This window comes from Mandrillus leucophaeus, unplaced genomic scaffold, assembly GCF_000951045.1.
Source record: "Mandrillus leucophaeus isolate KB7577 unplaced genomic scaffold, Mleu.le_1.0 Scaffold140, whole genome shotgun sequence".
In the NCBI taxonomy this organism is placed as follows: domain Eukaryota; kingdom Metazoa; phylum Chordata; class Mammalia; order Primates; family Cercopithecidae; genus Mandrillus; species Mandrillus leucophaeus.
Window position 1 is genome coordinate 2166766 of NW_012101366.1, and position 13396 is coordinate 2180161.

At 36.1% G+C, this 13396-nt stretch overlaps 1 protein-coding gene across 1 annotated transcript; it reads right to left on the reverse strand.

The window, feature by feature from the left end:
• Window positions 1-215: 215 nt before the first annotated feature.
• LOC105534962 (40S ribosomal protein S17-like) lies at window positions 216-694 on the reverse strand. The gene has a single exon (XM_011973902.1). It carries the CDS (start codon window positions 669-671, stop codon window positions 264-266), a length of 408 nt encoding a protein of 135 aa, XP_011829292.1. The 5' UTR covers window positions 672-694; the 3' UTR covers window positions 216-263.
• Window positions 695-13396: the final 12702 nt, after the last annotated feature.

The following is a 13396-nucleotide window of genomic DNA, read 5'->3' on the forward strand; positions in this document are numbered from 1 at the left end:
TGACTTTTGGTCTATTTCGCCTTTCATCTTTTAGTAACCAATATACATGGTCTATGTAATTTTATAATTGTGTGATCGATTGATACTAGGATGAGGGAGAACCCAAATACTAAAAGGTTGATCTGAAATGGTACATGGAGATATATAGAATATAGAAGTGACCTGCTAATACACAGCCCCCAAATTAGCAATGAAAATCTTTTTTTGTTGTTGCTGTTGTTGTCCCAGATTTATTGAAAATAATAGAGCATTGCAGAAAAAATTCAAACAGGTCCCCGAGGCATTTTGAAATTCATCCCAACTGTAGGCTGAGTGACCTGCAGGTTGGACAGACTGCCGAAGTCCAAAAGCTTCAGCATTTCCTTAGTGTCAGGATCAACTTCAATTATCCCCTGATCCAGGGCTGAGACCTCAGGAACATAATTGTCTCTCCTTTCTCTCTCCTCCTCCTGCAGCTTGATGGAGATACCTCCTACTGGGCCTCTCTGAATCCGCTTCATCAGATGCGTGACATGGCCTGCTATCTTGCTGCGGAGTTTCTTGCTGGGGATAATGGCGATCTCCTCGCACACACGCTTGTTCGTGTGGAAGTTGTCGTCCAGGCGCGTGTAGTACTTTTCTATGATGACCCAGGCCGCCTTCTTCACGGTTTCGGTGCGAACGCGGCCCATGTTGGCGGATCCTTGGTAAAAGAGTGCAATGAAAGTCTTAATGGTCATCTGAATTCTCCCTGATAGTCATGAGAGAAGTTATCTGGTGCTTTCCAAAATGTATTATTTGAAGGCAAGAGGTTGTGTCTAGAACTAGGTTTCCATCGTAATGACAGGCTTTTTGGGCTTAATGATTCAAAGACTGTATAAACCAGCATAGATAATTTCTAGAAAATGATTTAGAATTAGTGTCGGAAAATATGATAGAAGAGGTTTGACACATTTGGATTCCTATTAGTCATTTAATAATTTTGTCTTTGTGCTTTTATTTGTAATGTAACGAAGCACCATCATTGCATTGTTGAGACGATCAAAAGAGTTACTAGAGATAACATGCTTTGAAAAAATAAGCATAAAATTAGCATTTCACGTTTAAAATAATATTCAACTTCTTATAAATCATTTCATTACAAGTCAATTTTTGTGACTAAAACCCATCAAGATATTGAAGAAAAACAAAACTATCTTTTCTTACCTTCCAATGTTTTAATAATTAGTGATGCCCTATGGTTGGGAATATAAACAAATATATGAATGTAAATAAGGATGTGTATAGATATGGCCTGCTCAGTTCACAAAACTGAACGTGTAGAAAATCTAGAATAATGAAGCTTAAAATTCTGTAGCTAACACTATAAAATGTAACCATGCAATCTAGTTTGTTTTGCATCCTAAAGAAGGAATAGTTATCTTCTTTCTTTTCTAAGGTTTGATCCTCCTGCCTGGACAAAAGACACTTGTGCCATATAAATGACCATTTGTTTTAGATTTAAGTGGATAGATATTTTCTTTTCTTTTCTCTTTATAACCGGGATCACAGACATTATGGAAAGCCTCTTTGAAGTTTTATGCTAAGTACTTTCTGCTAAAGCTTTCATTTTCCTCTGCTTTGCTCACTACCTTTCCATTATGATAAATCACTAAAATCACAAAGCTTATCCTTACAGCAAACCTATCATTACTTTCTTTCCTTTTTAAAATTTTCATTTCTTCTATAAAGTTTTGATGACTTAGATAACTTAGACTACACATGACACCTTTAAGAGTAATGTTATACATATGTAGTTTTTTCATGCACTAAACACGGATTTCCCCCTCTACAGCATGTCACATGATAATCACATGGTAATTGTAAAATATATGTTAAATACTACTGAAATGAAAGCAAAAAGAATCAGACCATTTTAAAGCTATCACCTTTCTACATTGTCACAGCATCCATCAATTTCCTCACTTACCATAAGAAAATGTGAATTGAATTTGCTTTCCGAAAGTGCATGTGTTCTTTTCACTGTTATTTGATGGAAATTTTGCATAACTTTTTGTTTCTTATAGAAAATATAATCAATAATTAGTGAATGAATAGTGTACATATCTCAAAAAGAAGGTCTATAAATCTTTATTATAAAATTCTGAAAAGAATAAGAAGTCAGAACTTACTATTTTAGTTTCATATTAGACAATTGTAAAATTATTATAAAGTGAACCAAATTTATTACTTGATTTAAAATAAAATTACATAATGCCCCCTTATAAACTGTTGAACAACAAGGCTTTAAAAAGTAACATAAATATCTAACTGCTATTATTGCAATTACTTTTCATTTTCTGGAAATTAGTCTATAATTATAGTTTATGAAATATCAAATTCTGTGGTAGAAAATGAAAAAAATACGTTTTCTCTTCTGAGTATAAATAAGACATTCTAGTAAACTGATATAAAGACATATTTCACAAACTTTTTAAGAATTTTCTTTGAACTAAAGACAGTTACTTCTGAATTGCAGTCTCTCAAGTTGTTAAGTCAATTTTGCAAGGTATAAACGTGATACAAAGAGGAGCCTCTTGCTTCTGTAGGCTCTTTGTTGGCAGAAACAATATTTTATTTATCTCTGTGTCCTCAGCATCCAGTATCCTGAAATATGGTGGTTGATCAGTAAATTCCTCATGACTGAATACCTGTATATCTTCAGGATATCCAGGAAAATACTCAATTGTGGTTATTCTTTCCAGTGCAGTTGCCTTTTCCTTAGAGAAGATATCTATTTTGTGGAGCCTACATCACAAAATAGATATGCATGTGAATATTAGAGCAGATATATTGGTTATGTTCATACCTGTAGTGGTCTATCCTATCATATTTTTCTAATTGTTTTCAGATCAAAAAGAATGTAGTAAAAAGGTACATGGATCTATAAAACATCACTTTTTAGAAAAGTAAGATTATTATTAATCTAATAAAATAATGTGTTCAGAAGTTTTGTCAGTTTGAACCAAATAAATCTGATGCTGAATATGATTTCCAAACTCCCCAGATAATTAGATTAATCCCACATCTTGATTCATAATATGCTATCATTGTTCACCTATGAATGGCCATATTTTAAAAAACATAATTAACTCGCCATAGAATGAACATTAGTGAACTTACCACCTGGACAAAGAACTAGATGAATAGTAACTAACATTTGCCTGGTTTTGCTTCTCTATTGTACCTCTCACAGAATTATCTTGACATTTGTGTTTGTAATTTCCTTCTAACTCAAATATGTATGCCTAAAAATATGTTATTTAGTTATTAGTTTCTGAACTTATGAAAGGGGTTTTAAATGTAGTTTAATATGAATCAGAACTGAATAAATGTATGCTTAGAATTAATTAATTCATACTTATAAAATTCTACAAATAGTATATTATATTCCAGACATTTTATTAGCCTCTATGAAATGAATCAAAATTTGGCAATCTCCCAGTTTTGCAGGAGTTCTCATTCTTTTGGTGAACATAGACAAATAAACTTACAGTTATTATGTGATTTGACAGAGAAAGGACTCCTAATGCTTTATGATATGTACTAGCAAGTGGACTGAGTTGAGCCTTGAAGAATGAGCAGGATTTACTTAAGCAACAAGGGATAATGGCATTCCAAGATTTTTTATGTTTGCATGATGTATGTAAACTGGTAGTGTAAAACAAAGCTGGAAAGGAAGGCAGAAGCCAGATGGCGAAGAGCTTTGCAAACCATACACAGTGTTAAGGTGTTTCTTTGTAGGTTATAAGAAGTCTGGGAAAATTTAAAGAAGATGGATTAAATGGTCTATTTTGCTATTTAGAGAAATCATCCTAATAGCAGCCTGGAGGACAGGTAACAAAGAAGTCAAATGTGGTCACCAGACTATGACAATAATCCAGGTAAGAGTAAGAAATGTTGAGGATTGATCTCAGACAGAGAGTGAGATGGAAAGAAGTGAGAAATTTATAAGGACTTTAGATGAGAATAACAAGACTTGTTTACAAATGTGAATAATCAATAAGAATTATGTTGAAAGGTGAGAAATTTAAGATTTCCAGATTTCCAGATTTGATTACTGCGTCACTGGTAAAACCATTAGCCTGGTCTAGAGAATTTTGTGAAAAGACGTTTAATGAGGGATCATATGAGAGTGTGAGTAAAGAGTTTAGTCTTGGATCTGTTGAATTTCCTAGAACCTATAGGACAACAGCTAAACATATAGCTGAGCACCGAAACACAAGGCATTATACTAAGAGTTCTGAAAAATTCAAAATCAAACAGCTCTGAGCCTCAACAATTTTGCTTTCTGGGAAGGAATAATGCAAACACCCAAGTATCTTTCAGATTCCTAGGTGATATCAAACAGGAACAAAGAGTGCTGTGATTTGCCAAAGAGAAAACTCTCTTCTGTTTGTGTGATCAGGATGGGCAGCATGAGTGAGATGTTCCTTGAGGTTCGCCATGTGAACCTCATGAGTGCTTTGGTTAGCAGAAATGGTGAAGGAAGGAAGGAAGGAAGGAAGGAAGGAAGGAAGGAAGGAAGGAAGGAGGGGAGGAGGGAAGGACGGAAGGAAGAAACAGAGGCTAGAGAAAGATACAACAGAAAGCAGCATGGTATAGAGGCAGGGTATGTGGAAAACATTTACAGCTCTTCCAGTCCTTCATTCTGACTACAATTTGAGATTCAAAAAGGAGACTAGTGAGTAATAATCTGTAATAAAAATTGGGAACAGATTAAGAAGAACGTTGAATGCTAGGAATTGTAGTTTACTTAGTTGGCAGCCTCCTTGTGGATTGGAGCGCTAAGCTTAAATATGGTGTTAAGGGTAAAATGATCATATCAGAGTTTCACTTGAAGAAAATTAATGAGGTCCAAATATATGAGGTGAACTGAGGAGGACAGAAAATGCCTGTGAGGACCCTGTTTAGAACCCTATTATAATAATCCATAAAGAGAAAATGGAAGTTATAAAGGACAGCAGAAAAGAAGGAATAGAATGGATGTGAATTCATATTATTTTCAAACTTTTTAAATTAAAGATGAAAGGAAGGAGGGAGACAAGGATGGTTCTAAGAATTTGGGTCAAGCACTTGCTGGGAAGTTTGGTGACAGCTATGTGGGCCTGGGATCATCCCGATGACTATTTAGAACAATTTTATGGGTCTGGGTGATTGGGAAGAAATAATTTATCTGAGAAGAAACAACTACCAAAAATAGCAAAGCCGGGAAAGATAAAGACTAAGAAAAATTTAAGTCATTTAAGACTAGCTTGGGCAGCATGGTAAGACACTGTCTCTACAAAAAATAGAAAAAAAATCCCTGGATGTGGTGTTGGGTGCCTGTAGTGGCAGCTCACTCAGAAGGCTGGGGTAGAAGTATCGCCTGAACGTGAGTAGTTGAGGCTGCAGTGAGCCATGATCATGCCTCTGAACTCCAGTCTGGGTAACAGAGTGAGATCCTGTCTAAAAAAAAAAAAAAAAAAAAAAAGACTCATTTCTTACCTTTGGATGAATGGATTTTTCAAAATTATGGGCATAGAGGAAAGACTACAAAGGGACATGGGATTTTTCCTTTATTTTACAAAAGGATTTAGTTTGAATAAAATTCCACAAGTTATTTTCCAGCTTTAATATTCTGGAATTCTAAGACTCTGTGAATCTTAGATCTCCTTGAGAGACTGGAAAGTGGATAAGTAGAGGTGTTGTATATAAGGAAGGCTTTATTTTATTTGTCAATAAAGGGCAATGGTCAGCAAGGGAAGAGACAGTGACAAAGAAATAAAATGATAATGATGAAGCAAGATCCCTGGAGGAGAGCTAAAGCAGAGATGAGGACATTTGCTGTGGCAAGCTGATGCAGCTCCACAGGAGCACTGATGAAAAAGGCATTGGGTAAAGATAGAAGAAGGCTAGAGAAGGGATTTGAGGAAGTGCATTTCGTTGGGCTCAGCCCAAGTAGTAAATTAATAAGTGACGTTTCTCTTCTGGGAATGAAGGGGTAAGGAGAGGGAACTAGTGGGATCAGTGACATCTGCTATCAGGAGTGCAATAGACAAGAGATGCACTGAAAATTGCCAAATAGCAGTGAGGAGCAGATTCCTTTGAGTCTACACATTCCTTTGTCTGCATGTCCTCTCTGTATGATTTCCTTAAGCAGAGAGTGTTAATCTAGAATATTTAAAAACATATTCATAGATGAATGTATTTGTCCTGTAGCCCTCTTCAGTGAGGTTAATTGAGGCTATAAAGCCCAGGGACATGCAGGCCTGACATGGGACAAAAGACATTTGATATGACCTGAAAGGGAGATGGTGTTTCTGTGATCCATTGCACTTCATTTAAAGTAACTGGTACAGATAGATTGTTAGAGAGGATTTTCCTCACTACAATTTCACATCCACTGAGCCCAAATTATCATAGTCAGCAGTTTCTTAGCTTTTGATAGAGGGCAAAAAGGAAAGCAGGGTGAGAAGTACTGAGCTAAATCTCTTGTCTGATTTTATCCGGCCTTAGAGAATCCAGGGTACATAGAAATGCAATGTTTAAAATATTGGCTACATATAAAGATCAAAGAAAGGGATTACAAAGATAGCTTAATATTTTTTTAATGAGAAAATTTATACACACGTAGAACATAGCAGTGGTAACATGTGATGTTTGGACGTTTTCAAAGTGAGTAAAGAGAGTCTTCAAGTGAACTCTTAGAAAAATCTTTTCTGTCAGTAGTCATCTATAAACTTCCCTGGCTTGGAGTCACAGCTGGGAAACTGGAGCAGAGTCAAGGGCACATAGCATTTCTTAGCACCAACAGATCCACAGTAATTGGACTTCAAAACCATGCTGAGTCCCTGTTTCTTAAAAACCAAACTGAGAATTATGTAGCGTTTAGCAACAAATAATATTCCCTGGCCAAAATCTAACGCTGCACTTGTAGACAATGTACAATCTGGATCCATTCCACCTGCTTGTGAAAGCTGCCAAATGTTTACTTTCTTCTAATTTTGTCCTGTGTTGTGTTTTCACTCATAACACATATTTTGCACCAAAAATAATTTAGTGGGTTACTGGGAATAGAGTCATAAATGAGGAGAAAATGGAGAAACTGCTGGCTGGTGGAACAGCCCACGATTAATAAATTGTGCAACATGTGATTTGGCAGCTCTTTGATTCACCAGCAGAGTCCCCTCCCTTGTAAATTCTAGTTGGCTTTCCCATACATTATTATGTGGATTCCTTATAACCACTTCCCTTTCTGATTTTCCAGAGACAGGGTATAAAGTTTCCCTAAACGCCAATAAAATGTGAAATCTTATCCCTCTCTTTAGGCTGGCTTTGTGTAGTCATCTTCTAAAATAAGAACAGCAAATGTCTTAAACGTTGCTATTTTCTATTTTTATGTTCATTCAATAGTTACAATTCTTCACAGTTTTCATTTCAGTGGCAGTTTGTTAAAATTTGAGAGATAGATATTAATAGAAATTGTACATATTTTCTTTTTGTCTTTAAAAATAAAATTAATTTCTCATAATGCTGTGAAGAAAAATCCACATCCTTAAATTAGTACAGATTATATACTAATTTCTCTACCTAATCAAAATCTATAGATGAGTGGACTTGAAAGAAGTACATTAACTTCAAATCCATTAACACATAATTTTAGTTTGCTGTTATATTCCTGAAGTAACATAAAAACACTGGGGTTTGAATGTTGATTCTGTTTACATAATCAGAGAATATTTGTTTTTTATGGAGGCATATGTTTAGTCATTGTTATTAATTGTGACACACTAAAAAAGGATGCTTTACTGTATTTTACTATACTGAAACATTTGTTGACAAGCTTTTAAAAGGAGGTTTTCATTTTGTGCAATGGAGGAGAGGAAGGATATAAATAGCTTTCATCGTGTGCAGTGTCTTTGGAGAATAATTTTTTTCTTTCTTTTCTTTTTATTTTTTAAATGGAACTTTGGCAAGGAAAAGCCTAAAATATATACACAGCATTACATCATTTGTATTAAATCATTTTGTGTTTTGAGGGCTTTCTAGATTCAGAAAGTAAAAATTAGTTAGAATGAAAAGATAAATCATTCAATATGTCCAAAAGCCTCAGAACCCATGTTCCCCAGTATCAAAAAAGTTCATGGCATATTTGTATGAGACCTGCAATGTGTAAGCCTTGAATGTTTAGAAGTTGCCTTGGAATGCAACTAGAGAAACAAAATTTGCAAAAAGATTTAAGTAAGTTTGGGACGAAGGGAGTTGTAGCTTCATTTAACTTTCATTATTATAGCTCTCTATAAAATTTAAGTAATGCAAGTAGTATTTTGAGGGTTCTTATATGCTTTTCTCTTTAGCATTTCTGACTACATGACTTTCCTGCTTATTGGACTTGAGCATTTCCCTGCCTCTGAGCATGGGATTTGGGGTTGGGTAGTGTTGTATAGATTAATACATTGGACATGTTTCTAAAGAGAGAGAGACTTAATATTTAGCTATGTTTGCACAGAAGATAATAAGCTTGAAAGCCAGGTTTAGGGGAAGGGAAAGAATTGTCCAAATTTCTTTCACTTGCATTAAGATATCAAAGATCCAGCCTGAAGGAGCCATACATAGAGTTAGACTTCTGTGTGGATAGAATGTCCCCTCTGCTTCCCTCAGTGAGGCACTTTGGTGGTAGAAAACAGGACATATAGAAAGTAAAAGGCAACTTCTTCTCTCTAGCCTCAGGAAAACATGAGAAGCTTTGGAGAAAGAGGGAGAGGAAAAGAGAAAAGTAGCCAGATGTGTGTCTCTAATTCATGTGTCTCTAATTCATGGTGTGTCTCTAATTCATCTGCCTAGGAGGTATGTCATATACTTAGGGTAGGACAATGAGAACAGGATGGCATCAGCTAATTCCCCATCAAGAAGAAACAAGGAGGGAGGGGGTTCCGATATAGGGCAGTTTGGTCTAGCCAGGAAGCAAAGCAGCATAGTTAGAGAGGATAGGTCAGGCTGACACACCTCAGCCTCCTTCAGCTCCTGTGACTGGTAGCTGAGATGACATCCAGGGGACTTGTGGGGTGCAGGGGTTGGGGGTTGGTGAGCTATGGCCAAGACTGCAGTGGGCCATCAGGCTTGGGGAGTGATGGAGACTCAGCACAGACTTGGCTATGAAACCTGTGATAGCTGTGGGGAAAGTCAGCAAAGGACAGATGGTGGATGTGCCAGGGGGAATCCCCTTTGCTCAAGCAATGGGCAATGGGCTAATTAGCCATGGAGTTTAGAAACAGTTTAGAGATACATGCCAGCAGATGCCCAGGAATTAGGTGGATTGGGATCATTATGCTAGAAACAAATGGATACAGCCAGTATACATGTGCAGGTCTGTTTAAAATAAGAGTTGGGATAGGGATTGTCAGACAAGAAGCAGAATTACCTAAAGAGACTATCTGCATATGCACACCAGGTTGAGTTTTAAACTGAATAAAGTTGAAGTTTTAATTTTTCCCTTCACTAACCAGTGAGTGATGGCTCAAGAAAAAAAAAAAAAGCTTATTTATAAGTTTAAAAAAGGAGCTACATTTTTTTTAGCGTGTTTGAGTACATTGACCCATCTATACTTTGAGCAAAGCTCTGGACTCATTATTAAAATTGCTGGTTGTCTATTGAGCAGCATCACTACATCTGAATTCCCAAATGTGTCATGTGATGTCATATCAAAACTTTTATTATACTCAGAAAGTGGCAGTAAAACCTTTACTCCTGATGCTTAAAAAAATCAAAATTATTTCATAGTTCTTTGCCAATACTAGAAGTCATAAACTAATGCTCTGCAGGTCACAACATGCTTGTATACGTTTTACTTGACCCAAGCAGTGTTTTTAAAAATAAAGATAATAGTTGAAGCACTATTCACAGTAGCCAAGACCTGGATTTCAACCTAAATATTCATTAATGGTATACTAGATAAAGAAAATGTGGTACACATACTCCATGGAATACTATGCAGTCATAAAAAGAATGAGATCATGCCCTTTGAAGGAACTTGGATAGAACCAGAGGCCATTATCCGTAGCAAACTAAGCAGGAACAGAAAACTAAAAAGTGCATGTTCTCACTTATAAATGGGAGCTACGTGATGAGAACACATAGACACAAAGGGGTAAATAACAAACACTGGGGTCTACCTAAGGGTAGACAGTGGGAGGAGGGAGAGGGGTAGAAAAAAAATAACTATTGGGTACTAAGGTTAGTACCTGGGTCAAAACATAATCTGTGCAACAAACCCTTGTGATACAAGTTTACCTACATAACAAATCTGCATATGTACTCCCAAACCTAAAATTAAAGTTAAGAAAAATGTGTTGTACATTTCAAAATTCCTAAGACAATAAATTTCAAATGTTCTCACCACAAAAGATGCTAAATATTTGGGTTGGTGCATATATTAATTAGCTTGATTCAATGATTCCACATTGTATTCATAAATCATAACATCACTTTGTATCCCTTAAATATATACAATTATAAAATGTTGTACCCAAGGCCGGGCGCGGTGGCTCAAGCTTGTAATCCCAGCACTTTGGGAGGCCGAGACGGGCGGATCACGAGGTCAGGAGATCGAGACCATCCTGGCTAACACGGTGAAACCCCATTTCTAGTAAAAAAATACAAAAAACTAGCCGGGCGAAGTGGCGGGCGCCTGTAGTCCCAGCTACTCCGGAGGCTGAGGCAGGAGAATGGCGTAAACCCGGGAGGCGGAGCTTGGAGTGAGCTGAGATCCGGCCACTGAACTCCAGCCTGGGCGACAGAGCGAGACCCCGTCTCAAAAAAAAAAAAAAGTGTTGTACCCCCTAAATATATACAATTATAAAAATGTTCAAACTTAATTCCATAAAAATATGACAAAAAGATTCATACCAAAAACTTTGACAAAAAAGAATTAGAATATTCTACAAAATCATGGATCTCTTGTTACTGTTGATGATATCTGGAGGTCTGGCCTCACCGTGCCTGCATTCCTAAACATCACTGATTGCTAAAGCTGAGCATTGGGTGTCCATTTCTTATGAGTGACGGTGTTTCACTTTGCCACTGCTCCTATTATTGTCTCTACCAAGCATGCTTCACGTATACCTCTAACCCCCTGGCATTCTTTGACATTGGATATGTAACTTGTATATCCAAAGGATAAATTTCTTCTCTAATCCTATACTCAGCCCCTGACAATGCCCCCTGAACCTATATTTTTAACTTCATCTCTCACTCTCTCTCTGTAAGTTCTGTACTCTTCAAACACAGCAGAGAACTCTTCATTTGTGTTTGCCTGATCCCATTATTTTCTTTCTTTATGACGTTGGAGGGCCCCCTGCCTCTTTTTAGTCTAATCAAACCTTCCAAATAAAAGAGTTAAGTCAAACCAAGACCACAGACATTTTCTTAAATGCCACTGTGTGGGAGCCATTGTGTTGGACGCTGCTGGAATTCATTCCCATAAGGAAATTACAGTATTTTTGGGATATAACACATAAACATTTAAGTAAACATATAGTGCACTGGATAACAGATCACAAGAGTGATAGAATGGTATAATGAGGCAGTATAAGCAATGGCACCATGAAAATCTTCATGAGTTGCCCACATCATCTGCATCTCCCTAAAGCAGAGACTCTAAATCCTGGTTTTTGTCATGGAAGAGCAGCTTTATTTCGAGGGTCTCACTAAAATCTCAATGTTAAAAATATATTCATGTAAATTAAAAAAATCTAAGAACACAATGTACATCTCAATTTCATGTATACATACACACATAAAGAATACGTAATGCACATTTACTAGAAGTTAATGAAAATTAAAAGCATGCATCTATAGTTCACATTTCTTCCAATTTCTTGGTCAGTGGTTCTTCAAAGTTTTGCAATTTAAAACTTAATACTATGAAAACATTTAGAGTTGTTTTCTATTAGTTCATCTAAGTAAGAACATGGTATTTTTTCTCACTATATTAGAATTTCCCCAGAAGAATTTATTGCCATGAAAAAAAATACGTTCTAGGAAACAAGAGAAATTGTTTTTTCTCATTTCTGTCACTGTCAGGACTTGCCTCTCCATGCTTAGACCTAGCAGAGAAATGCTGAAGATATCCTGCTGGTAAGCAAGTTAACTGTTAAATAAGGCTCTAGGGTTAAAGGTTAACAGGCATGGATTCAGCAACAACTTTTTATAATAAACATGCATCACACCTATTAACCTAAACACCCTATTATATTAATCATATTTAATTGATTTTATTTCAATTTTCAGCATTCCCACCTAAGAAAATTGCTGTTTCCCTAACATTCCTAGAACTCAGTCATTATTATCATGTTAAAATTAGTTCCTCTATTGGTCATATTGACATCAGGCATTTAAATGATTATTTAATATAATAAATAAGGTCTAAATGGAGTTTTGCTTAAACTGAATTAATGCTGCTGCCTCTTTCTTTTTATTGATTTTCATGAATTATTTTAGTAGGTCGAAATAAAATAGCATATAGCTAAAGATTATTGTACGAGAATATATATGGCAATTCATTTATCTCAACCAACTCGGTGATTAATTAATGTAGGTTAATTAATTAACCTTGCTATATGGTATCCTGTGGGGTTAATGCTAACCATCCATCTATATACTTCTGCCATTACTGAGGCAAAGGAGTAAGGCATCACTAGGAACTGGAAGATTTACAGTCTTCCCCAGTCATACCTACATAGGGCATAGCAAAAATATACACGTTCCTATTTGAATAGACCATTACCCCCAGCTTAAAAAAGTAGAAAAGAGGCACAGAGAGGCAGAGAATGCTCCCTCCCTCTCCATTGCTTTCCCAGATCACTACTGAAAACTTATCAGGACTTGGTTTAAAAATCTCTGTTCCTTGGCAGTCTGCTACTTAGCAACTAAATCATTCTCCCTTTCCCCATTTGTTCTACTCACCTTGCAACCTAAAAGAAGAAAAACATTTATCCCAGATGTGTAAATTAAATATGCAGGCATTCAAATTCAGTAGATTTTCATACATTTAGGGATGTCAGGAATGTAGCTAAATGCTAATGTTATCTAGGGTATCTCTGATGAAATGGGATTTAAGTGTGCTTGAGTAGCAAAATTTTATCAGATAGAATGAGGTATTATTACCAAAATAATTTATTTAATGATCTGTGCTTTCCAAATTTATAAGCAAGTATTTTTCCTTAGACAATAGAGTGGAGGGGTTCTTAGGGCTGCTTTTTAGTGAACAAATGACCAAAAGGATAATTACGTAATACTTTTTTTTTTTTTTTTTTGAGACGGCGTTTCACTCTTGTTGCCTAGGCTGGAGAGCAATGGCATGATCTCTCCCTTACCTGCTTGTGTGATATATGCGTTT

Bases quoted from the DNA above. Each gene is read 5' to 3' on its own strand.
- LOC105534962 (XM_011973902.1), bottom strand. From the start codon at position 671: ATGGGCCGCGTTCGCACCGAAACCGTGAAGAAGGCGGCCTGGGTCATC.